Source organism: Siphateles boraxobius, unplaced genomic scaffold, assembly GCF_051911475.1.
Source record: "Siphateles boraxobius isolate OS27281-9 unplaced genomic scaffold, OSU_SipBor_1 66, whole genome shotgun sequence".
In the NCBI taxonomy this organism is placed as follows: domain Eukaryota; kingdom Metazoa; phylum Chordata; class Actinopteri; order Cypriniformes; family Leuciscidae; genus Siphateles; species Siphateles boraxobius.
In genome coordinates this window covers 11,609,137-11,635,000 of record NW_027509193.1, presented here as the reverse complement: position 1 = coordinate 11,635,000, position 25,864 = coordinate 11,609,137, and the positions used below count along the sequence as shown (strand labels likewise).

At 39.8% G+C, this 25,864-nt stretch overlaps 1 protein-coding gene across 1 annotated transcript; it reads right to left on the bottom strand.

Annotated features, from left to right (window-relative positions):
- Positions 1 to 3,349: 3,349 nt before the first annotated feature.
- On the bottom strand, positions 3,350 to 19,402 carry nlk1 (nemo-like kinase, type 1). The gene is made up of 12 exons (XM_077212212.1): positions 19,196 to 19,402; positions 17,128 to 17,436; positions 16,794 to 16,923; positions 16,612 to 16,667; positions 11,481 to 11,587; positions 8,526 to 8,611; positions 8,231 to 8,440; positions 7,507 to 7,608; positions 7,308 to 7,394; positions 6,481 to 6,679; positions 6,287 to 6,380; positions 3,350 to 3,656 (listed from the first exon to the last, which is right to left on the bottom strand). The coding sequence occupies exons 2-12, from the start codon at positions 17,433 to 17,435 to the stop codon at positions 3,608 to 3,610; spliced, it is 1,428 nt and encodes a 475-aa protein (XP_077068327.1). The 5' UTR covers position 17,436; positions 19,196 to 19,402; the 3' UTR covers positions 3,350 to 3,607.
- Positions 19,403 to 25,864: the final 6,462 nt, after the last annotated feature.

The window sequence follows — 25,864 nt, the reverse complement described above, 5'->3', positions numbered from 1 at the left end:
CTGAGGATGCTGAATCAGATCAGAGGACAACCCTCCTCAGAAAGCATCCCTAGCACATCTGCAGCAATTCCCCCAACAAAAAGAAAAAGGTGCCATGTCTGCACTTCCAACAAAAAAAAAACCAGCACTGTATGTGGAAAATGCAGACAATATATCTGCAAAGAACATTCAATTACAATTACCTGCTGCCACAAGTGCATGTAAATTTGTAAATAGTGTACATAACTAAATAAGTGACAAGAACAAACAATAATAGTTATTTTATGTATGTTCTTACCTGTTTGGTACTAATTAGTTATTTAAATTTGATGTTCTGTGTTTGAAATAAATGATAAATGATCTACTACTTTGTCTTTTCCTTATAGCATGGTCATATTTATCTAAGCATATTTTGGCATCTTTGTATAGTCTCACCTAACACAGATATATATATATATATATATATATATATTTTATTTTTTTCAAAATTACAATTTTAACTTGTGATAGTCAAAAACTTGAGAGGTCAAATTCATTTTATACAGTGGTTCATAGAGTTAAGCCTATATATGCTGCCATTAAGTACTACAGCCATCTAGTGGCCATCTAGTTGTTATTATTGTTTTTTTTGTTAATTTAATACCAAAATAAGACACCAGGTGACAGCAAAGTCACTTCATATTTAGGTTTTAGCTCTAGGAACTCATTGGAATGATATTTTAATGTAAAACATAAAAATAAGCATAATTTACATAGAAAATATGGTACTTTTTGAAGTAAATAAATTAAAAAATACCCCCAAAATAAAAAAAACACCATAAATGGATAGACAAAACTTTATCGAAGACAGTGATATAACATTTATAATAAATAAAAATTAGGATCACGCCTGAGTCCTCTGTGCCCACATTTGTCCACATTTACAGAATTAAGGGCTGTAAAGTGAATACGGTTTGGGGGTTAAGTGTGTCATGGGAATCTATTCTAGAAGGTCTTCCTTGAACAAACATTGACAAATAACAGTTAATGTGTCAATCAAGATTTCAACTCAAGATTGAAAGATTTTTTTAGAAGAACTTTTAAATCACTTAATTTTAAAGTCACAATGAAACAGACAGATCTTTTCATCCGTATTGTGACTTAAACGTTTTTGTTTTTTTTGTTTAAGCATTCGGTCAAAACATTAACATGCATAAATTAATCGTTCACAATAAGTCTTATAATATGCAATTACAAAAAAGATATGGAGTTTTAATTTCATGCCAAAATAGTTGCAAAACCACATGAACGTTAAAAACTCTTCAAAATCTTTGTAATTAAAAAATCATAATTCTGTCCTTGAACTGGAATGTAATTGTAATGACAAGCCAATAAGATGCAGAGGCAAGGTTTCCAGTGTCTGTTTAATTTCTATTTTATCCTAGTCCACATATCCTTTTTTTTTCTTAAAAACTTCAAGTATTTGTTGGGAACACAAAAAGTCCAAAAACATCTTTTCTTCTAAAATGCAAAGACAAAAAAAAAAAACCTAATAAAACAAGAAATAATAACCATCTTAAAACAACTATTCAATCATTTTATCAAAGCCATAATAGTCATTAACACGAATACCAAGTTTTCAGTTTCATCTTAAAAATGTCTAACATCTATTATCTTACGACTAAAGGAAATTCACCATTTACTTAAAAGGTTCACTTTCTGCTTGGCAGTCAGTAAGACGAAAACGACTAAACCAACCCAATGATCTTCATTCCGGTCACTATTTTGCTAGTTTTTCTACCAACACAATAGCAAAAGTGGTCATAAAACATCAACTTAAAATAATAATAATAATAATAATAATAATAAAAAAGATTATAACCAAAACCCTAAAAGAATTGTTCACAATACATGAAAACAAAACCTAAAAAGAACATGTTCCTATAATAAAATTAAATAGCAACAGCACATTTAAAAAGTTTCTAAAATAAAACAACTAATGCACTGCAATTTGCAAATCCTAGTGAAGTCCATACACACATGCATTGAGAAACATTATTAATGAGGAACAGCCTTGATGCATCCAATCGTGCCCTGCGCTTTTGTTGCCACCTGCTGGTAGGAGGCAAACATTTATAGTACTGGGCATTTGAAAATTCGGCCTTCTGCAATAAACCCAGAGAGCACCAACAACTACTTGTATTGAGTAACTCTGCCTGGATCCACATCTACAGTGTCTACAGTCTAGTCCATATTGTATAATATGAAACCTGAGCTCTAGACGTGTTACTTTTACAGAGGATTCATGGAGGTATTACACAAACAGCAGCATTTCTCCAACAAGCATCTAATAATCACCCATCAGCCATCATCCCACCAATCCCTCACTCTGAAGGAAAAAGAAAAGCAGATCGATTCAGAAACAATTCAGGGAGAGATTGCTGCCCAGTGGAGGAGCTCCACACACACTTGACGTCATTCGGCTGCATTACAGTACATTTTTGATAAACGATTGGGTTCAGTCTATACACACAAGCCCAGTGAACTGAGGGCTGGTTGAGGTAATGAAATATTCAAAAAAGTACAACACTGCACAACTCCCCAAAACCACGCATGGACCACATGACTTGCTCATGCTGCCATGAAACCCACGCACCAGGTCCACCTAACACAAAAAAAGTTTGACAAGACAATAAATTAAAAATAGAAAATAAATAACATTCGATCTATCTTCAGAGCCTCGCCCAATCAGAAAGCAGGATACCGGTATCAATCTCGTTTGGTCCTAGGAGGAGGAGCTTGGGGGTGGGGGGCTTTGGGAAGATGCTTCAGGCAGGAACAGCATAGTACCTACGTTCCTCAGATAAACACAAGATGCCATCACCCCTATACAGCATTCTAATACAACTCTAAAACTAATGCATTTGCTCAATGATCGTATGCACATGATGCTCCTTTAGAAATGTAGAGAGATTAGAAAGAAATCTGCACAATAAACTCCCCCAAAAAACTAAATAAAATGAAAATAATAACAGTAAGGAACAAATATTTTAGAGAAAGTCTGAGTGGTATTGAACAGAAAGCATTCAGTTCAATGAGGAAGCCATAACTAAGAAAGAAGACTTTCGGAACTTTTGGTTACCAGAACTTTAAGAATAAAACCTAAGAACCCAGAAAAGGAACACAGTGATAAAAGTCTATAGACAGAATTTGGAGATACACCACAGTTAAAGATGACCGCCGGGGTGATGCTATGGACTTGTGGATACGGTCATCTCATCTGTTAGAGAAATCATGGTCAGCGCAGTCTCATCATTTGCATTATTCCAGATATCTATATTGCACAACATTGACGTTGGCTCATTTAGTCAAAATTCAACAATCCATGAGATTTTCTTTTCTTTTTTTTGTGGAAAACTCTATTGGCCATAATCTTCAAGCACATAGTCAGTATAAAACTGTTCTCAGCAGCATCAGAAGCATTATTCATCAGTGTTGTGAAAGTGGAACTGGAATTTTTTTTTCTGAGAAATCCCCATGTTGACTTGGAAAGAGTGCTGAGAATGCATTCAAAAGCATGTGATCCTTCAGTCATCTCCAAAGCAAGCTTGCTCCTATGATCCACATTTCCCAGTATACACCTCATCCCTCATCTCTCTTCTTTCCTTGATACTTTTGACGAATGCCAAGCTGTGGATCTGATACAGAAAGTAAGAAAAACAATGACTTAAGACAGCAAAAATGAAAATTCTGTTATTATTTACAGGTCTTTCTCAAAAAATTAGCATATTGTGATAAAGTTCATTATTTTCCATAATGTAATGATAAAAATTAAACTTTCATATATTTTAGATTCATTGCACACCAACTGAAATATTTCAGGTCTTTTATTGTTTTAATACTGATGATTTCGGCATACAGCTCATGAAAACCCAAAATTCCTATCTCAAAAAATTAGCATATTTCATCCGACCAATAAAAGAAGAGTTTTTAATACAAAAAAAGTCAACCTTCAAATAATTATGTTCAGTTATGCACTCAATACTTGGTAGGGAATCCTTTTGCAGAAATGACTGCTTCAATGCGGCGTGGCATGGAGGCAATCAGCCTGTGGCACTGCTGAGGTGTTATGGAGGCCCAGGATGCTTCGATAGCGGCCTTAAGCTCATCCAGAGTGTTGGGTCTTGCGTCTCTCAACTTTCTCTTCACAATATCCCACAGATTCTCTATGGGGTTCAGGTCAGGAGAGTTGGCAGGCCAATTGAGCACAGTAATACCATGGTCAGTAAACCATTTACCAGTGGTTTTGCCACTGTGAGCAGGTGCCAGGTCGTGCTGAAAAATGAAATCTTCATCTCCATAAAGCTTTTCAGCAGATGGAAGCATGAAGTGCTCCAAAATCTCCTGATAGCTAGCTGCATTGACCCTGCCCTTGATAAAACACAATGGACCAACACCAGCTGCTGACATGACACCCCAGACCATCACTGACTGTGGGTACTTGATACTGGACTTCAGGCATTTTGGCATTTCGTTCTCCCCAGTCTTCCTCCAGACTCTGGCACCTTGATTTCCGAATGACATGCAAAACTGAGCAACAGTCCAGTGCTGCTTCTCTGTAGGTCAGGCGCTTCTGCCGCTGTTTCTGGTTCAAAAGTGGCTTGACCTGGGGAATGCGGCACCTGTAGCCCATTTCCTGCACACGCCTGTGCACGGTGGCTCTGGATGTTTCTACTCCAGACTCAGTCCACTGCTTCCGCAGGTCCCCCAAGGTCTGGAATCGGTCCTTCTCCACAATCTTCCTCAGGGTCCGGTCACCTCTTCTCGTCGTGCAGCGTTTTTTGCCACACTTTTTCCTTCCCATAGACTTCCCACTGAGGTGCCTTGATACAGCACTCTGGGAACAGCCTATTTGTTCAGACATTTCTTTCTGTGTCTTACCCTCTTGCTTGAGGGTGTCAATGATGGCCTTCTGGACAGCAGTAAGGTCGGCAGTCTTACCCATGATTGCGGTTTTGAGTAATGAAACAGGCTGGGAGTTTTTAAAAGCCTCAGGAATCTTTTGCAGGTGTTTAGAGTTAATTAGTTGATTCAGATGATTAGGTTAATAGCTTGTTTAGAGACCCTTTTCATGATATGCAAATTTTTTGAGATAGGAATTTTGGGTTTTCATGAGCTGTATGCCAAAATCATCAGTATTAAAACAATAAAAGACCTGAAATATTTCAGTTGATGTGCAATGAATCTAAAATATATGAAAGTTTAATTTTTATCATTACATTATGGAAAATAATGAACTTTATCACAATATGCTAATGTTTTGAGAAGGACCTGTACTTATGTAAATTTATTTATTATTTACATGTTGTTCCAAACCTGTAAGACTTTCGTCCATTTTCGAAACAAAAATTAAGATATTTTAAATGAATTTTTGAAAACCAATGAGGTTCATTCTCATGTGTTACGCAGCATGTTTGAGCTTCCGCAAGAAGTCATGAGGTTCATTCTCGTACATCAAGCAGGATCGGTTTAGCTTGTGTTTATGTTTGCTAATCAATGTTTAAATATGAATAAAAATCTAAATTCAATCTGTTCGTCAAATAAAGTGATTGTGTCTCTTCAGAAAATTTTGACTAAAACGTTCAATTCATATGGATTAGTTTTACGATCTATTTATGAACTTTTTGAAGCGTCAAAGTGGTTGTTGCATAGCTGCCAATGGAGGGACAGAAAGTTCTTAGATTTCTTTTCAAATATCTTCATTTTTGTTTCAAAAATGAATGAAAGTCTTATGGTTTTGGAATGATATGATGGTAAGTAAATGACAGAATTACAATTTTTGGGTGAACTAACCCTTTAAAATGGAAGTTTGGTAGACACAAAAAAGGCCATATTTATACTGGTTTATATAATATATACTACTACTACTACTACTACTAATACTACTAACTAATTTCATCATTATATAGATTTATACAAATATTTATTTTTACTGCTTTATATTTAATGGTATCAGCAACAGGCAATACGTTATTAAAATTATATTATTATTATAATATACATTTATACATACATAAAATATACATTTTAATAACTATATAAAATACATTTATTTGAAATAATATTTTGTATAGAGACCACCCTGCTCTAGATATCGGGTATTTAAAAATTCAACAACAACAATCATAAATCTTATAGCTAAGCAACTATCAAATGAACTACAAGAATGAGTAAATATTACATCTGATTACATCGCCACATCATTGTTCATTTTGAGTGCATGCATTTGAAAACGGTTTGTCAAAAAAACACTTGTTCTTGTACTGACCTAATGAAGGTTTTGAAGGCTGCACTCTGGGGATTGATGCACAAAGGCACTCGTTTGCCTTGCTGGTGCTCTGTTATAAAACGATGGATGAGCTCTGAGATGAAGAGAGAAAACGGGTCTTCAAAATAGGTCCTTCATGTCAAAAGAAGATTTAATATTGTAACAAAGGGCCAGAGTAATAAAAAGAGAGTCACCTTTGCCCTGCCAGACAGAGTGCATGCTCTGCTCATAGTTGTGGCTGAAAGGTCGATCTGCAGGCGGCTCAAAGTCTCGGGTGTACACCCTTCCGCTGGGCACTGAGTAACAGCACTTACACATGCACGTGTGGTACCTCAGACGACCCTCATCCAAATACGGATGAGACAGAGCATCACTGCCCGTGATGCGCTTGGCCTATGGAGACACAGAATAATAATAATTATAACAACAACATACTACAAAATAATATATAAAAATAACTATCATTTTATATAAAAGAACATGAAGCTTACACTACCATTCAAAAGTTTGAGGTCAGTAAGATAAAACTTTTATTCAGCAAGGACACATTAAATTGGTCAAAAGTGATAGTAAAGATATGTTGTTCTTTTGAACTTTCTATTCATCAAAAAATTCGGAAAAATATTCTGTATGATATTTCACAATGTTACCGTTCTTACTGTATTTTTAATCAAATAAACGCAGCAGATGTGAGCATGAGAAACTTCTTTAAAAAAACAACTACTCTTAATGACCCTAAATATTTGGATGGTAGTGTATTTTCAGACTATTGGGATTTATTTTTTACATCGAATGGAAATGTACTTATTGGTCTTGAAAATATTGTCAAATTCTCAGTACCTAAACGCATCCAGACATGTCACTTTTGAGATCATTTTACATTAAGTAAATGATGATGATGAACTAGATTTGAATTACTCCAATTCTTTTATTTATATATTTAGTATTACAATAAAAATAAAAAAAATCTAATAAAATTATCTTAATGAAGCACTTCATTCAATTTATACATCATACTCACTGGATCAAAAACTAGCATGCGGCACAAAAGATGAACAGCTTCATGTGTTGCCCCATCCGACAACATGTACAGAACAGACAATGATGGCTAAGGGAGAGAAAGCCCAAAATAAACTTAGAATATTCTATTTAAATTGAGGATATTTTTGAGCATTAAATATTTAAAGACTAATAAATCATTGTAAGACAGGGTACAGAACTGGTTTGTGGGGTCCTCTAAGTATGTGTGCTCGAGCTCCTTCACACGCAGATGCCATGGCAGAAAGAGGAGGAGTCCCGAGAAGATCAGTGATCAGATCCAACTGAGAGAAAAAGAGAGGAGAAACTGAGTGAGTAAAGAGACATTTTCATTCATTCCATTTCAAAATCAAAGTAATAAAATAATTTAATTTTAGCTAGATTTTAAATGAATGTTTTAAAGATGATTCTTTATTATACACGAACATTTTAAAGTATGTGGTGGGTAAGATTTTTAAGTCTTTTATGCTCACCGAGGCTGCATTTATTTGATGAACAATTCAGTTAAACTGTAATATTGTGAAAATTACAATTTAAAATAAAAGTCTACTATTTTAATGTATTTTCAACTGTTTATTCCTGTTATGGCAAAGTTGAATTATCAGCATCATCACTCCAGTCTTCAGTGTCACATCCTTCAAAAACCATTCTAATATGGTTTGCTGCTCAAGAAACATTTCTTATTATCAATGTTGAAAGCATTTACGCTGTTTGGTATTTTTGTGTAAACGTGATACAGCATTTATTTTAAACAGATATTTTGTAACAAGGTGGAAGTCACTTTTGATCAATGTAATTTCATACCTTTCATACCCAATTTAATACCTTTCAGATTTAAAGTATTTATTTATTTTATTTTTTAATGTTACGGGCCCCAAACTTTTGAATGGTAGTGTATGCCATTACCTGTTGTATGGGGCTCTGAGCCTGGAAAAGTATACGCCGGCCCAGCAACTCAGCGAAGATGCACCCTACAGACCAGACATCTATAGCTGAAGTGTAATGCTGGCATCCCATCAAAACCTCTGGAGCACGGTAATACTGCGTCACCACCTCCTGGGTCATGTGACGAGAAGGATCTGGCTCCTCCACTCGTGCCAGGCCAAAGTCACAAATCTAAATGAGAAGGAAAAGTGACATTTCTCATTTTGCCATTATTATTTGACTGAGAATATGTTTGAGCACATGTGCAGTGTGGTACCTTAAGCAGACAGTTGCTGTTGACCAGCAGGTTCCCTGGTTTGATGTCTCTGTGCAGAATGCCCGCAGAGTGCAGGTACTTCAGCCCTGAGAGAAAGAGGAGGACAGGAGGATTAACATTAACAGGAGGAACAATCCTAACATATCATAACCAACACTGACCACATAACCAAACACTACTACTGACTAGGAAATCAAGACTCCCTGCACTTGCCAATACACACACCCATGTTATTAAAGGTGCTTTGTATCCACTACTTTGGTTGCAGAAAACAAAAAATGGTGTCATGGATAAAGTTGGAAGGCAGGCATGGAAAACAAGTCCCCCTAAAGGGGAAAAAGAAAAAGAAAAGAAAAAAAGAAGGATCTGACTTTTACATATGCAAAAGATACCTAAAAGTTGTATTACGTACAAGAAAATACATTTATGTATTCATTTTTGCCAGGCAAAATGTAAAAAATAGCAATATAACAACAACCTTTGCCATCACATGAATAAATTATATTTTAAAATTATATTAAAGTAGAAAACAAATGTTTTAAATTGTAATAGTATTTCACAATATTACGGTTCCCTTTCAAAAGCTTCTCTCAATGCTGCAGCGAGTTAGCACTTTGGGAACACCTTTGTGTGTGACCAGTTGTGAAGCATGTGTGCGAACACGCCAAGGAACTTGGCAGCATCTGACAGTGAAGTTATTGGAATGCGTGCTCGTCAGAGGCTATAATTAGATGTGCTACAGATGCATCTTCAGGTTTTCTTTGTCTTCAGACCTTACAAAGCCATACTGTGTGTGTGTTTGTATGCTCTCTCTGTCTGTCACTCTTTGTTAGTGCACGCTCACCTTGCTCATTTACTTTATATTTCCCATGTCCCTTAGAAGATGCATGGATGCAGCGCTGGCTCCGCTCTAACTCCTCTGCAACTCCAGGGCATCCGCATTTTGAACTACATAGACGACTGGCTGATACTGGCCCAGTCTCAAGAGCTTGCGGTTTGACATCGAGGTGTCGTCCTAGCTCATCTTGTCTCTCTGGGGTTGAAGCATTCTCTCTACTGCCCAGAGGGCAGTACTTAGTTGTATCGCACGTATCGGGACCATCGGGCTTTAACCCCCCTAAATTTCCATCCAGCCCCCCTAAAAATAACTGTACACTAATTCGTGAACGCCTCAGTCACCTTTAAAAGTCATATGAAACCGGCTCCACCCAGTATTATCTCTGCAGCGTCAGCGTCAGAACAAAAGCAGAGAACAACGTGTGTGCATTTATTGTTCGCTCGTTATGATATATACATAATATGATGCTAGAGCAAATCAAAATAGTTTCCCACTGCAAAATCTGGGCTTATTTATTTATTTATGAAATTCCTTTCATCCAAACGGCAACACGACTTTGAACTTTTCCTACTCTTGCTATACTTCAGTGCAATAAAATTGGTAAAAAAATGTTTTAAATAATATTAATTTGATAATAAATCCAAAGGCAAAAAAGCCGCAGATTATTACATCCATTAATCGTGCGTCTTTTTGATTAGCCTAGCTGTCAGATACTGAGTAAAAATCAAAAGAAACAGGCCTATTCAATCTTCCCTGGGTGTTTTTTCAATGAAGAAATTAAATAGTAGCAATCAGGAGAATGAGGACTGTAGTGCTGTCAGCAAAATGTTACACTTAAGCAATAAAAACTGCACTGCAACAAAGAGGTAAGGCATGCGTTTTTATATTAAATGCTGTTCACTGTGAGTTTCTAATTAATAGTGTAATAGAGTTAATAGTGCATCGTTCATTTTGTTTGGTGTAATGTGAGGTATATCGTTCAGTAATGTTGTTGTTCTATGTAGGCCTATGCCCAGAGGGAATGCCATACTCTAGATTTTTATGAAACGCTGCCACTGCATGGAGGGGCCATTTTTTTGTATTTCATGTATCATGTATTTCTGGCCCTGAAGTTCGCAATTCGCGGCATCTGAACAGGCTAGCGCAGCAGATTCTGCTTTGTGCTCAGGTCAAGTTCCTGTCCCTTCGAGCGATTTATATCCCTGGATATCTAAATGTGGGAGCAGATTTATTGTACAGACAAACTGTGCCGAATGGGGAATGGAAATCTACGAAGCAGAGTTGGACCTCCTCCTCTCTCAAGAGGCACAAATTCCCCTCTACTTCTCTCTGAGTCTCCCAAAGTATCAACTCTCTGGTATTCTCATTCCCAAAGTGCTAACTCAGCGCAGCATTGAGAGAAGCTTTTGAAATGGAACATCTCGGGTTAATTGACTATAACCCTGTTCCCCGAGAAAGCGGGAACGAGATGTTGCGTTCATTGCCGCACTGAGGATATGCCCAGACTTTTCTTAAGACAAAGTGATACCTGAAGATGCACCTGTGGCACATCTAATAATAGCCTCTGACGAGCACGCATTCCAATGACGTCACCGTCAGATGCTGCCAAGTTCCCTGGCGTATTTGCACGCATGCTTCTCAGCTAGTCACACACAAAGGTCATTCCTGCTTTCTCAGGGAAAATGGTTACAGTCAAGTAACCAGAGAAGTTTCACTGTATTTTGATCATAAAAATGCAACATTGGTGAGCAATAGAGAGACGTCTTCCAAAAATATCTTTCCAATACAAAACTTTACGAGTGCAATACAATTAATATCCAGATGCATTATAACACACACATACTACACATCAGCAAGAACATTATTTTGACTATCCCAGCAACGAGTCAAAATTGGCCCAAACAAGATTAACAGTTCAGTAGGATTTTGTTAACAAATTTTATTTTCAGAACATAAGATTATAGTTTTCCAGGCCGATTACAAGTTCAAACAGAATCCCATTCTGCAACGCAGGCACAAAAAAAACCCAAACTCTCATCCTTTCTGATTAAATACTCCTGATCCCCGAAGAAAAAAAACATATAATCCCAAAGTAACAGATGCCCATGTGAACTCACCCCTGAGTATCTGGTAGAGGAACACCTTGATGTGATCGGTGGTGAGAGGCTGAGGGGAAACGATGACTTTATGTAGGTCACTCTGCATGAGCTCAGTGATCACGTATCTACACCACAGACTCAGTTAAGAACACAACTGACCCGCAAAACATCTACAGCCACAATAACAACTTCTACTATGAGAACAAAAGAGGGAAACTAGCAATGGGTAAAATTAACCAAAAAAAGAAAATACCAGTACATTAAGAGTATTTTTATATCATCATTGCCATGTGAATTGAAAAAAAAAACGTACTCTGTTACTAACGTAACCTCGGTTCCCTGAGAGTGAGTATTGCGTAGCTATACGCTAGGGGAAAACTCCTTTTCTCAAAAATATTGAAGCCTTTATTTTAAAACACCATGCAGCTGCACAGCCAGCACAGCACAGGGCTAACTAGCTCGCTGATTGGCTGGGCTGCGGGAACTGCACGAACCCATGGCGAAGCGGCGAGGACGTGCAGTCCTATCAGGACGCTTCGTGCCAAAGCACGCCAGAATGGGCATGGCCACTGACTATATAAGCAGCCCATTTCGCCTTAGGAATCAGGTTAAATCGACCGAAGCGACAGTACCCGAACGTGAAGCATAATAGCACGGCTGGCTACGCAATACTCGTTCCCTTACTCTCAGGAACCAAGGTTACGTAAGTAACCATATAAGTTCCCTTTCAAGAACGTTCACTTCGTATTGCGTAGCTATACGCTATGGGAACACGCTTTGAAACGCCGTGCTATTAGCTGACGACTTCAGCTCTGAGCTATCGCCTGGAGCTGAGCAATCCGAGGCTTATAGAATAACTAAAGTCAGAGCCCTACGGGGACCAGACAATGTCATGAGCCCACGAAGGGATACCAAGACCTCTTATCAAATAGAAAGAACTCGTGCCTGCAGTGCTAGGACTTATAGATTATAAAACCATACAAATGTGGACGGTGAAGACCAGCCGGCAGCTGCACAAATGTCTTCAATTGGTACACCACTGGACCAAGCCCATGAAGAGGCCATGCCCCTTGTTGAATGAGCCCTGACGCCTATGGGACATTGAAGGACCATAGAAGCGTAGACTAGAGACATAGAGTCCACTATCCATTGTGATAATCTCTGCTTTGTGACCGGAAACCCTTTGGTGCGGCCGTTTGAATGGGGCAGAAAGCTCCAGATAGATTCTTAGAGTCCTAACAGGGCAGAGCAGACCTGATAGAGCCCGCTCTGAATGAAGGAGAGAGCATGGTCTGGCTGGGGAAATCGCATGAGTTCTTTTCGAGGGTGGTCTGGCCGCTGCGGGACTTACCCCTTCTCTTTTCCTTCCTGTTGTCCGACGAGGAAGGCTTCCGAGGCTCAGGTTCCAACACAATCTTGGGTCAGGTGGCCTGTCGTTCCGGGAACGGGTAATGCTTGGCTGGCTGAGGGCGCCGATGGGTTTTAGCCACTGGCGGGGCTGAGAAACCGGCGGCGTCGGCCTAGCTGGCTGAGAGGGCGGCGTTTTCTTGGGGCAGCCCGAAGCCAAACTGGAAAATTTTGGCAATAAGTGTTGCATGGCCTGCAAAGACTTCTGTGCTTCGGTGAAGCGCTCAGAGAAGCCCTTCACCGCCGGACCAAAGAGGCCGGTGTTGGAGATTGGAGAGTCCAGGAAAGCAGTCCTGTCTGCATCCTTAATCTCTGTCAGGTTGAGCCAGAAGTGGCACTCTAACACAACTAGACTGGCCATACTCCTTCCAATCCCTCGACTCCTTCTGGGCGGAGGTCTTAGTGGCACGCAGAGCTAGATCGGTGGCGCTGTGCAGGTCCCTTAAGGCCTCTGGGTCCGGTCCAGACTCCATCCATGGAGTAGAGGAGTTTGGCCTGGAACTCCTGGAGGACCACCATGGTGTGCAGGACCGATGCAGCTTGGCCAGTGGAGGTGTAAGCTTGACCAGCAATAGCTGAGGTGGTTCTGCAGGGTTTAGATGGGTGAGCCGCCTTGGATCTCCATCCCATAGCGGTGGGTAGGCAGAGGTGCGCGGCCACCACTTCTTCCAGAGGGGGCAGGTTCTCGTACCCTTTCTCCTCAGCGCCGTCAATAGTAGAGAGCGTTGCGGAGGCAGATTTCTTCAGGTGGGCCAAGTAAGGGGCGCGCCACGACTTGGTGAGTTCCTTGTGGACATCAGGGAAGAACGACGCTGGTCTTTGACGAGGGGCCTGCTGGCGCCATAGCAGGAACCACTTGTCGAGCCAGCTCTTGGTGGGCTCCTCGGGAAAAGACCACTTGAGACCAAGGTCTACAACGGCCCTCGTGAGGACGCGCAGAAACTCAGGTCAAAAACCTAGCCCGACCACTCCTCGCCCTCGGATGCAGCCAAAGAAAGGCTGTCATTGCCTTCCTCATCCAATCCACCGAATTAGAAGAAACCGGCCGCTTGCAGAGAGGGACGCAGGTCCGTCTGGGTGAAAAACACCGGTGAAGGGGTCTCCTGTATAGAGAGCGAGGCACGCGTTGACGGGGCCGGCGTGTGCTCGCTTGTCTCGACTCGCTCAGGCATCCTCTTGCCCCGCCGTTTCTTCCTCCACGGTTCGAGGGCAGCGGGAAAAGGGAGGGCGCGAGGAGCGGGGCCATTCTCTGAGAAGAAGGCTAGCCGTGATCGCATGGTAGAGAGCGGCATACTCTCGCAGTGAGAGAAGCCGCCCTTGGTGAGTACAGCTTCCGCATGGCCGGATCCCAGGCACGAAAAACACTCACTGTGTCCATCCGCATCATGCAGAGGGGCTCTGCACGAAGCACAGTTTGGGTGCGGCATTTGGAACAACGCCATTGAAATTTGCTCTTTTAACAGAGTGTCTAAGCGGCGAGCACACTGTGAGTTTAAAGGATATTAGCGTTTTTTGCCGGATGGCCGGAATCAGAAGAGGCAGAGTCAAGTCGAGAAACATCGAATTGGAGGCTGCCATCCGCTGAACTGCTATGCAGAGTTGCTCGTTCCGCTGCTCGGGCTCGTTGGCGGTGACGGCTTCAGCAGGAGAATCAGTGAAGAGAGTTCGCTAAAGGAGATTAATTCTGATACCTATGGCGAAATGGGCACTTTGACACATGCGAGGTGGGAAGCGTCCTGATAGGATCGCCATAGGTTCGTGCAGTTCCCGCAGCCCAGCCAATCAGCGAGCTAGTTAGCTCTGTGCTGTGCTGGCTGTGCAGCTGCACTGCGTTTTAAAATAAAGGCTTCAATATTCTCGAGAAAAGGAGTTTTCCCATAGCGTATAACTACACAATACGAAGTGAACGTTCTCAAAAAGGAACATCTTTTAAATATATTAAAGTTCCTAATGCAGTTTACTTACTAATACAGCTTACTTTTTTACCAAGGAGCACATGTGTTCATAAGCTGGAAAATTTAGAAGCCCATTTAAAAAAAACTTTAGGGGAACAATGCAAATGTTGAAAATAATGCATTTTAGCTTAATCAGGGGATTGAGACATTATAAGAGGAATACCAAAAGTACAGAATGTTTTTAGATATTTTCGTAATATTTTGAAGCTTTTATCATGGTATAAGTTATTATCACGTATTGAATTAATAAAGTGCTGACCTCCCAACAGGTTTAATAACTTTTTCCTCACAATAAAAAGAACTCTGAACATTTAAATACAATAAAGCAATATACAAAAAATGTATAAAGTAAACAAAAGTTTTCAGACAGATTAAAGTTAAGTAGACAGATTAAAGTTAAGTATACAGATTAAAGTTAAGTAGACACCAAAAGAATTATAAAGAACTATACACTTTACAATAAGGTCCCGTTAGTCAACATTAATTAATGTTAAGTGTTACCGCACAATAATAAAGAATCAGACATTTTCTATAAATATCCAGGGCGTGTTTTAGATTTTGAAAATAGTAAATTTGCCTTTAGTAAATTAGTTTATAGTTAATGAAGTCTTTAAATATTTAAGTATTTGTTGTGATGAACACCATAGTGAAAAATCTGAATGGCTGTTAAAAACATTTAAATTCTGGTCAGAAACAAAAAGTAGCTGCTTTGTTTACAGGGGTAACGGTAAATAGATTTTAGAGTTCACACACTATTTTTAGTCGCAAATGGTCGAAACGGTTGCGCCCTGTTATGAGACTACAATTTCCAACTCACAGATATACAAGTTACACTCAATATTAATACAGCAATTAACTCTTTACACTGTATGTTCTGGTCTGCTATTACTCCATGTCTACGTTGCTTTATGTTTCCAATGTGAAAGTATCTGCTTCCATCCGCCTATTTTTATGCGCATTTTGGGATACTGCATGAAAAAAGCTGGATGGAAATGCCAAGATGCGCATTAATTCAAAAAAAAAAAAAAAGAATTCTAAAAAAATTAAACGTATGCACTCAATTAAGGTGCATCATTTTTTTATCCCGTAAGCCATGCACTTAAACTACAATGGAAACACATTTACCCAATAAATCCTTCAATGCACAACAAAAACCCACATGGCTTTGCCTCAAAAGTGGATGTGATTGGATAACTGGACTAACCAGTGGACCAATTTCATTGCACAGTATCTCAAATGTTGGTTTGATCATTCTGAAATGCCTGAGCCAAAAGTCTGTCATCAAAATGATTTGGCATAATGACCTCCATTAAGCCTCACACGATTGCATTCCCAAACACCAGACATCCAAACATAAGATAACATGAGAGTGTTTATTGTGTTTTGTCTGTGTGAACTGAGGCGCAAGTCATTTATGATGTAGGAAAAAATAGCCACAGTGGCTTCCCTGATTGCAGCAACATCCATTTTTATTATAGATATTTTGTGCCAATTTCCAAGGAAGTGACGGTTCTGTTCTCTTGAACACAATGTTTGTATGCGATATTCCAATTTTGCGCACAAGTTAAATTTGCAACTTTGGATGGAAACATAGCCAGTGATAGAATGCAAACACATGTACTGTGGTATAAGATTATACAAGTTGGAACATAGTGTCACTCACTACTAACGGAAACAAATCAATTACTTAATCCCCTTATTACATAGGCATTTATAATAAATGATACAGAGAAAATAAAAGTTTCAGATGGGAACAGATTTATGTAAAATGTGGGTATGAAGGATACATCTCCTCAAAGCAGTCAATTTGTGGAGGTTGGAGAATGTCAAGGGCAGACAGCACCTGCCAAAGCAAATTCCCATCATTACAAAAAACATGCAATCAAATTCTAAAACTCTGCAAAAACACACACCCACTCAGCAATCAATCAATGCATGCATGATTCCCTTTTCAGCCTGCAAGACTTACATTGTCATGTTTAAAGAAACACAGCATCCGGAGTTCCCTGAACACACGTTTGCAGGAGACCAGGTTCTGGAAGACATTAGGCATTTTCTTCAGAGCCACCTTACGCCCATCCCGAGGGTCCGTCACAGACCTACCGAAGCAATGCAACAGGGTAACCAGATGTTAACATAATTGAAGAAAATTTGAGTGTGTAACATATAAAACCACTGTTCAAAAGTTTGGGGTCAAACATTTTAAAATGTATTAAAATATACAAGAAACTTTTTTCAAAAACAGTAGAGAGCCTACATGGACAGAGAGTCATCAGAAATTAGTGTGTGAGAGCAGGACTTACCAGACCACCCCAAATGCACCATAACCGATAGGTCGATCAGGCTCCATTTCAGCAGGACTTGGAACCTCACTTGCTGGGTTACTGTGAGGTTGCGGGATGGCCGCCCCTCCGCCAGTGCTGCCCCCTAGAGACGCCGGGTGTCTGGGAGTCCCAGCTGGTGCGTTGGGTCCAGTAGGATTTGGTGTTGCACTGAGGCCTGTTGAGGTAGTGCCGGTCGTGGCGTTGACACAAAAATACTTGTGGCCTAACTCTGATCCAGGGAACAAGTTACCACACACTGTCGGCCGAGCAGATCCATGGAACGCCATTCTACATTAGAACAAACACGGGTGAGAAAGTCATTAAAGTGATGGCCCACCAAAAAATTAAAATTCTGTCATCATTTACTCACCCTCGCATTGTTGCAAAACTGTATGCGTTTCTTTTTTCTGTTGAACACAAAAGATGATATTTTGAAGAATGTTATACAAGTTTTGGTTCCCAGTGACTTTGTATTTTTTGTCCATACAACAGAAGTCAACGGAAACAGAAACTGTTTGGGTTACCAACGTTCTTCAAAATGTTTTAATTTGTTCTCCAGAGAAAAGTCAGTCATACAGTTTTACAAAAACATGAGTGTGAGACTGAGTAAATGACAGAATTTAAATTTTTGGGTGAACTATCGTTTTAAAATTATTAAGTACATTCCCGACAGTGGGTTAATAAAACAACAAATTTCTAAATTTTATGTACGACGTATTACTGACAACAAAAAACGAAAATGTGTTTACTCATATTCATATAGTTAAAAATCGGTTATTTTTAACGGAATACCTACAAATGGAACAAAATAGTCATTATTCACTGAAAATCTTCACATCCACTGAAGCTCAAGAATCTTATATAAAATATGTTGCCATTCAACACATTGCTACATCGGTTCCCATGTTTCTCATAATGTGTGGGGTGGAAAATAACATCCAAAATGCAGGGGGAGTTTCTCCCCAGTGAATTATGCTTTATTATGTTGCTTGTTTTTCACACAAGTTAGCAGATGCCTTCAGAAGACTTGGAATATAGCATTGTATGGACCACTTTTATGGTGTGTTTTTTTGTTTGTTTTGGGGCTTGACATTCATAATCGCATACAACTTCATAATGACATGATGTGTGTAAATAATGATTGAATATTTTTTAGAAATATTAAGCTTAAGTGTAATTATTATACAAATGTAACTGTTTCTTTTAACATCATTTTTTGAACGGTCTTGATGGCAATACGGTAGTATGCTAGTACATTAGGGTAAAGACTTCCTCAATCAACCAGGACAAAATGAATTAGGTTACAACTATAAAAAAAGTAAACCAATAAATTTAAACAAATTGGCAGGTGTTAGGCAATACAAACAAGTTGTCTCTTAGAGCCAGCGTTCAGTTACAGTGCAGCCGCATTGCAACAGCGCAGATCACTCAGAAACATTAGACCAAATGCATGTTAACGGTTGATGTACTTTGTGCTCGGTCGGTGGCCTGACAGCACATTTATCGGCTATATCAGTTTAAATAGCCTGCCAAAAATAAGAAAACGTGCTTGCAACATGTCTGGAAAGTTAACATCAGTTTGGTTCCTCATCTTTGTTCGCAAGGTGCTCTTTTTCCTCTATATATCCAAGCTAACAAGCTTGCTACACTGCAACCACACAACTCGTTAAATGTTACTATGTTCATATTTAAGCTGCTATAAGCCATTCCTCACACCACAGTCGTGTGCCAACACAAATCTCAATCTTCTATGTGTTTAGTTTAATGTCATTTTCAAGCTAGTTAACTCTAATAATAATGTAGCTAACACGACCTCACCAGCTGTTACCTCTGGCTAGCTGGCTAATTAATCTGCTCCGTGACCTATATCTGGTGTTTATATGCACACATTACGCATTCAGAGCGAAAATAATAACATAAAGTGAATACAACCCCTTCTAATGCATAAAGAAAGGGAAACACGAACTGTAACTCGTGATGAAGTCCCGGTAATGTAGGTTTATTGGCTACAGTTGTTTGTAAAGTTAGCTTTAGCACAGCGGCTAACCTCTCGGAGCTGATGGCAGCGGCGGCAGAGCTCAAATCTTCATGACGGATGTTGCGGATCGCAGTGCTCGCCCTGCATTTCAACTGGCTTTAAATCCTGTTGCTGCTGATCTCAAACCTCAACTGTCTCGCCGTGTTCCTCTCTCTCTGGTCTGGAAATCAGCTGTTGGAAATAGCGGTAGTGAGGGAGAAGGCGGAGTTGAGAGAGGGGGATGGAGTGAAAGAAAGGAGGGATGAGTGTATGGGGGAAGGGAGGACCATCGGTGTAAACAATGCGAGAGACGCAGTTTAACCGTTCACTCTTGTCTTGTGTTAATAAAACACTCACTTACACGATAAGTTTCCGACTCTATTTGTACTCTATACAAATAGAGTCGGAAACTTAACGAAAAATAAATAAAATAAGTGTTTCCTTTTAAGATTGGTTATAGCCGGTGCTTAACCTTCCTAACATATTGTCAGAGGTTTTACCAGAATTTGAGACTGTCTAAATAATAGTTTAATATCCCTATTTGTGTGATGGTATAGATATGTAGCCTATATTGTTGTTGTTTTTTGCAATAATTTGAGAAACAGGCTTGAAAGGTATAAGCTTGAACACAGTTACTACAATTTGTATAAAAACTGGGAAATATTATTTGCATGTTTTCTTGCCATGCTATGCCCCCAATATTTAATCATTAAAGTAATAAAAATTGTTTATAATTTTCTATATCTGTTACATGCAATTTATACATTTCCAATTATGTTAATATTTGTTCTTAAAATATGAATTCCCCGGTTTCACAGTCAAGGTTTAGGTCTAGTCCCAGACTAAAATGCATGTTTGGGCTGTTGTAACCGAAAGCAACTTGCACTGACAGATCTTAAAATGCACTCCAGTAATGTTTTTTATAAGGTACATTTAGAAAAGCTACTTCAATGTCCTAATTGAACTAAGGCCTAATCTTGGTCTAAGCCCTATCTGTAAAACCGGGCCTATATTTATTGATATCTGTCAATTAGACAGTTTTTTCTTAAATTATGTTGATTTTCATTTTGCACCTTTTATATTGAATTTTACATAGCAATGCTGAAAAGGCTTTGCAATGCCCCAAACCCGATGGACGCTCTTGAGCGTCAAAGGACACACCCCTCAGATATCTATTTATAACTTCGGATCGGATCATGGTATTAACTTACTTTTTTTTATGAAAAAGCTGCCATTCCTCTGCATATACTGTGTTGACTTTCGCAAATTAAAAGCATTTTTTTATTTTAGTGCAAATCTATTGCATTTTACTGCAAAACAAAGAAATATTTCATTCTGGTCTAATGATATGAAATGCTGTTGGGGTTTGTGAACCAATCACAGACATGTTTGTGAACCAATCACAGATCAAAAACAAAAGATGACGCCCTCAGACAAAGGGGAGGTGTTTACAATCAGCCCCAGGTGTGTGTGATAGCCATAGCTGATGCAACGTGTTGTACACGGTCTTAGGACGCGCACAGTTGGAAGTTTTCAGATACAGCTCTTTTGTACTTCGCAAGATTCTTTTCGAAGAGAATATGGCACAACAGAGATCCTCTGCCGAGCAAGTCGCTGAAATGCTTTTTGCCGACAGTGAGGAAAGTGAAATAGGATCCGATCCAGATCGGTTTGATTCGGAGGAAGAAGACCAAATATTCCACGGAATCGATCCATTTGAGGAGTAAGTGTGAATAATATATTACTGATAATATGTTTGTCTGATATATATTGTATCGTTTTTTAGTCAACTGATTTTATTATAGCTGTTCAGAAATAACGGAGCTGTAAACAAACAATGCAGGGCTCTCAAGTCTCGAGACACACGCATTTCAACACACTCACACGCCACACCTTGTATTTCTCACGCTGAGGAGTAAGGGAACTTGTCCCGCTATACAATTAATGGACGAGGCGCAGGCAAACGGAGGGAAGTTCTCTGCCGAGTTCATAGCATCTGTCTCGAGTTATACAGAGTTAAATGCTAGCTACCAGCCAATCAGAAATTAGAATTAGTTGTTTCCGGGTAAATTATTTGTTCCCGCTGCAAGCTCGTTCGTTACTAGACAACACGCGCACACACGGAGTGGAAGTTGAAAGAGCACGATCTGATGAATGCGGTTTGCGGACATCTTTATTTTTTTTAATTTTTTTTTAGCATTTTGATTTTACGATTCCTGGACGATATCTCTTGCCTGTGATCAAAGACAGTGAGAGCTGATGTTGAGGAGTATAGCCAAATTCGTGCTAAATTATTTTTGATGCATTCATAAATCTCCAACTGCTTTTAAAGGGGTCATCGGATGCAAAATACACTTTTATATGGTATTTGCAAATAAATGTGTCTGCAGTGTGTGGACACAATCACCATGCAATGAAAAAAATCCATTCACTTTTTTTTTAATCCTCAAAAAGCAAAAAAAAGTTGTTGCTCATTATCATTTAAAGAGACATGCACCGAAACGGGTCACTGTGAACAGAGCTGTTTTTTAAGAGGTAAAAAGGGTGTTGTTTTACACAACCATTGAGAAATTTTAACCAAAGTATGTTACAAACTTTACATGAAGACCCAAAAGAATCATACCAACTTGTGGAAAATGGGCATCCGATGACCCCTGTAAAGGTGACCGGTTGGGTCTTGACCAGGGACGTGCACAGGAATTATGAGGGGCAGTTGCTCTGACCTGAAAAAAGGGCTTCCCCTACATTCAGTTGTGCTTCTTGCTCGTATTCAGTTCTGATGGTAGGCTACGGGCAACTACGCATGATTTGTAGTATGATTGCGTAAAGGGAACAGGAATTCCGGTAGGGAACAGAATCGACTGCTAAACCCAGGGCCGATCCTGAACTCCCCCTGGGTACCTAAGCAAAAGGGGCCCTCTACCTGACCTGTGACGCCGTGAGCTATGTAAACCATTTGCCATTGCCACACAGTCACACCTGACACTTCAGTGCTCCCAATACAATCCTCCCTCCTTGAAACAAAACAGTCAAAGAATAAGTACAACAAAATAGAACAGAATGAGGTTCAAACAAACAATATTTTTTGAATAGAGTATTTTCTATAGAATGTTGACATAAGTGAATATTAACGTAAACATAAATAAGAAGAAAATAATAAATTATAACCCTGAGCTTTGGCTTTTGGGATTAACTTTGGTTCTCTCTACAGCCTGGGTATTTTCGGCATCAGTATGATTTTTATTTATTTATTATTATGCATGTTGAAGCAATTCTTGATTTATGGTTATTATTCACTGAGGGATGTGCATCCATATTGACCAGTATGTCCAGCTAATCAACATTTTAAATTCAATATAGCCTATAAATCAATAGTCAATCAATGTCAAATTGTCAATACATTGCTTTCTATCTTGCATAATTAGTGCAGTTGTTTAGAGTTTTTAACTACACTGAGACTAGATAATCAGTTTCTTGTTTTATAAATGTGACTTTGATTGGGAGTGCCATCATTCACGTGCATGTATTGTACAGTATGTCTGGTCTCCACATATTTCTGCTTGAAAAACGCGAGTTTCATTTCGTGCACGCGCATATGAACGCACGATAACACACGCGACGCGGTTATGTTTTCCGAGCTGCAGTAAACAAACACCGTTGCACTTTGTCGTTTATCAAAAACAAACGTAATAAATTTTATTTTACTCTCACTTTTGTCAGGCACAAAGTGATGCAAGAGATGCACTGCCTGCCCAGTTAGGTTAGCAAGACCGAAAAACATCAAACTTTGCTGACTTAGACTTAGAGAGGAGAGAACACAAGTTTACCTGATTGTTGTTCCCGCAATTCACTCTCATGGGTTTTTTCTTCTTCATCTTTTCGTGACCAGAAGGATAGTTTCGCTTCATTTTGTCATGGATGTTGTACACATTAATTGACACGCTATGACACGAGATGGAGGCGGGGCCTTAAGTAATTTGTGGGGTCTTACGCACCGGTCGCGTGCAGCGCTGCAGCCACGTAAACAGTTTGCCCTTCCCTTACTGACTTTCACTTTCGGTGCACGAATGGAAGTGAATGAGGCTTTGCGATTTAAAAAAAAATAAATAAAAAATGTATCTAGGCCTATGTGAAATTCTGCAGCCATTGTACGATTTTTATTATTTTTTTCTCGGAAGGGCAACCTGAGTCGAGAAGGGCATGTGGGCAGTTGCCCGGGCAACCTGAGCAACCCCCCTGTGCACGTCCCTGGTCTTGACATACATGCTCAGGGCAAGTTGTTACGACACAATGTTATGTACATTGAGCACTGATGTTCAGCTGGCTTGTTTGGGGTCAAATTTATTTTTATTTTTCAATAAATTTGTATTTTTTAAATATAACTATTTATTTTATTTGGATGAATTTGTCTTTTTATCAGATTTAACAATTGTTATAATTTCCATTTGTGCTGGTCAATTATGAACAATAGGCAAAATTGAACTGCTAGCAAAAATTGAAGCGCATTTGGTTGGGTCGAGGGACCGCTGCTGCAAATATTTGGGTGGCTCCTCCCCTAAATCTCACTCTAAACTTTTGATAAAACTTGAGAGCCCTGACAATGTGTGCCGTGCGCAAAATCAAACAATGTGCGCAATCAAACAATGTGCGCAATCAAACAATGTGCGCCATGTGCGCAATCAAACAATGTGCGCCATGTGCGCAATCAAACAATGTGCGCCATGTGCGCAATCAAACAATGTGCGCCATGTGCGCAATCAAACAATGTGCGCCATGTGCGCAATCAAACAATGTGCGCCATGTGCGCAATCAAACAATGTGCGCCATGTGCGCAATCAAACAATGTGCGCCATGTGCGCAATCAAACAATGTGCGCCATGTGCGCAATCAAACAATGTGCGCCATGTGCGCAATCAAACAATGTGCGCCATGTGCGCAATCAAACAATGTGCGCCATGTGCGCAATCAAACAATGTGCGCCATGTGCGCAATCAAACAATGTGCGCAATCAAACAATGTGCGCAATCAAACAATGTGCGCAATCAAACAATGTGCGCAATCAAACAATGTGCGCCATCAAACAATGTGCGCCATCAAACAATGTGCGCCATCAAACAATGTGCGCCATCAAACAATGTGCGCCATCAAACAATGTGCGCCATCAAACAATGTGCGCCATCAAACAATGTGCGCCATCAAACAATGTGCGCCATCAAACAATGTGCGCCATCAAACAATGTGCGCCATCAAACAATGTGCGCCATCAAACAATGTGCGCCATCAAACAATGTGCGCCATGTGCGCAATCAAACAATGTGCGCAATCCATGTGCGCAATCAAACAATGTGCGCAATCCATGTGCGCAATCAAACAATGTGCGCAATCCATGTGCGCAATCAAACCATGTGCGCAATCCATGTGCGCAATCAAACCATGTGCGCAATCCATGTGCGCAATCAAACCATGTGCGCAATCCATGTGCGCAATCAAACCATGTGCGCCATGTGCGCAATCAAACCATGTGCGCCATGTGCGCAATCAAACCATGTGCGCCATGTGCGCAATCAAACCATGTGCGCAATCAAACCATGTGCGCCATGTGCGCAATCAAACCATGTGCGCAATCAAACCATGTGCGCCATGTGCGCAATCAAACAATGTGCGCCATGTGCGCAATCAAACCATGTGCGCCATGTGCGCAATCAAACAATGTGCGCCATGTGCGCAATCAAACAATGTGCGCCATGTGCGCAATCAAACAATGTGCGCCATGTGCGCAATCAAACAATGTGCGCCATGTGCGCAATCAAACAATGTGCGCCATGTGCGCAATCAAACCATGTGCGCCATGTGCGCAATCAAACCATGTGCGCCATGTGCGCAATCAAACCATGTGCGCCATGTGCGCAATCAAACCATGTGCGCCATGTGCGCAATCAAACCATGTGCGCCATGTGCGCAATCAAACCATGTGCGCCATGTGCGCAATCAAACCATGTGCGCCATGTGCGCAATCAAACCATGTGCGCCATGTGCGCAATCAAACAATGTGCGCCATGTGCGCGATGTGCGCAATCAAACAATGTGCGCGTTTTGGCCGCAAGTAATCATCTTCGTTTATAAGCTATTTCGTTTACTTTTTTTGTCTATTTTATTGTAATGTTTTTTTAGGAAAATGTTATTGTAGTTTTTCAGAAATAATGGTACAGGGAGTTATCTAAGGCCTGTACTATTTGTCTATATGAGAGGGGGTTTGCTTTAGACATTGTATTTACTCTTTGCATTTTATTGTAATGTTTTTTTAGGGAAACATTTTTGTAGCTTTTTAGAAATAATAGTGCAGTAAGCCTTATCCAAGGCCTGTACTATTTTGTCTACATGGGAGGGGGTTTTAGACATTGTATTTACTCATATACTATGATAAAGGCACCAGTAATAATTTTGTAGTTAGTCCTATGAGTTGAACATAAAATATGCACACATGATGATAAATAGCTAATCTTTATTAGTAAGGCTGTACAACTTTTGATATGTGGGAATCTAAACTAATGACAAAATCTGTGTGTTATAGTCTAAATCAGGAAACTGCAGAGCAGCCGAGTACATCTGCTGAACCCATGACCCCGACCGCTCGCCCATTTCCATCCAGCACCGCTTCTGCTCCTCCTGCAGCCCGCCGATCAAGGTTTCCTCCTGCAG

What these genes read in the sequence shown, in the direction of transcription:
- nlk1 (XM_077212212.1), bottom strand. Translation starts at nt 17,435, where the DNA reads ATGGCGTTCCATGGATCTGCTCGGCCGACAGTGTGTGGTAACTTGTTC. An exon ending in CTCAGAGCCCCATACAACAG is followed by an intron (nt 7,609 to 8,230) that starts GTAATGGCATAC and finishes TTTTTCTCTCAG; the next exon opens with TTGGATCTGATCACTGATCT. An exon ending in GCCTTCAAAACCTTCATTAG is followed by an intron (nt 3,657 to 6,286) that starts GTCAGTACAAGA and finishes TTTCTGTATCAG; the next exon opens with ATCCACAGCTTGGCATTCGT.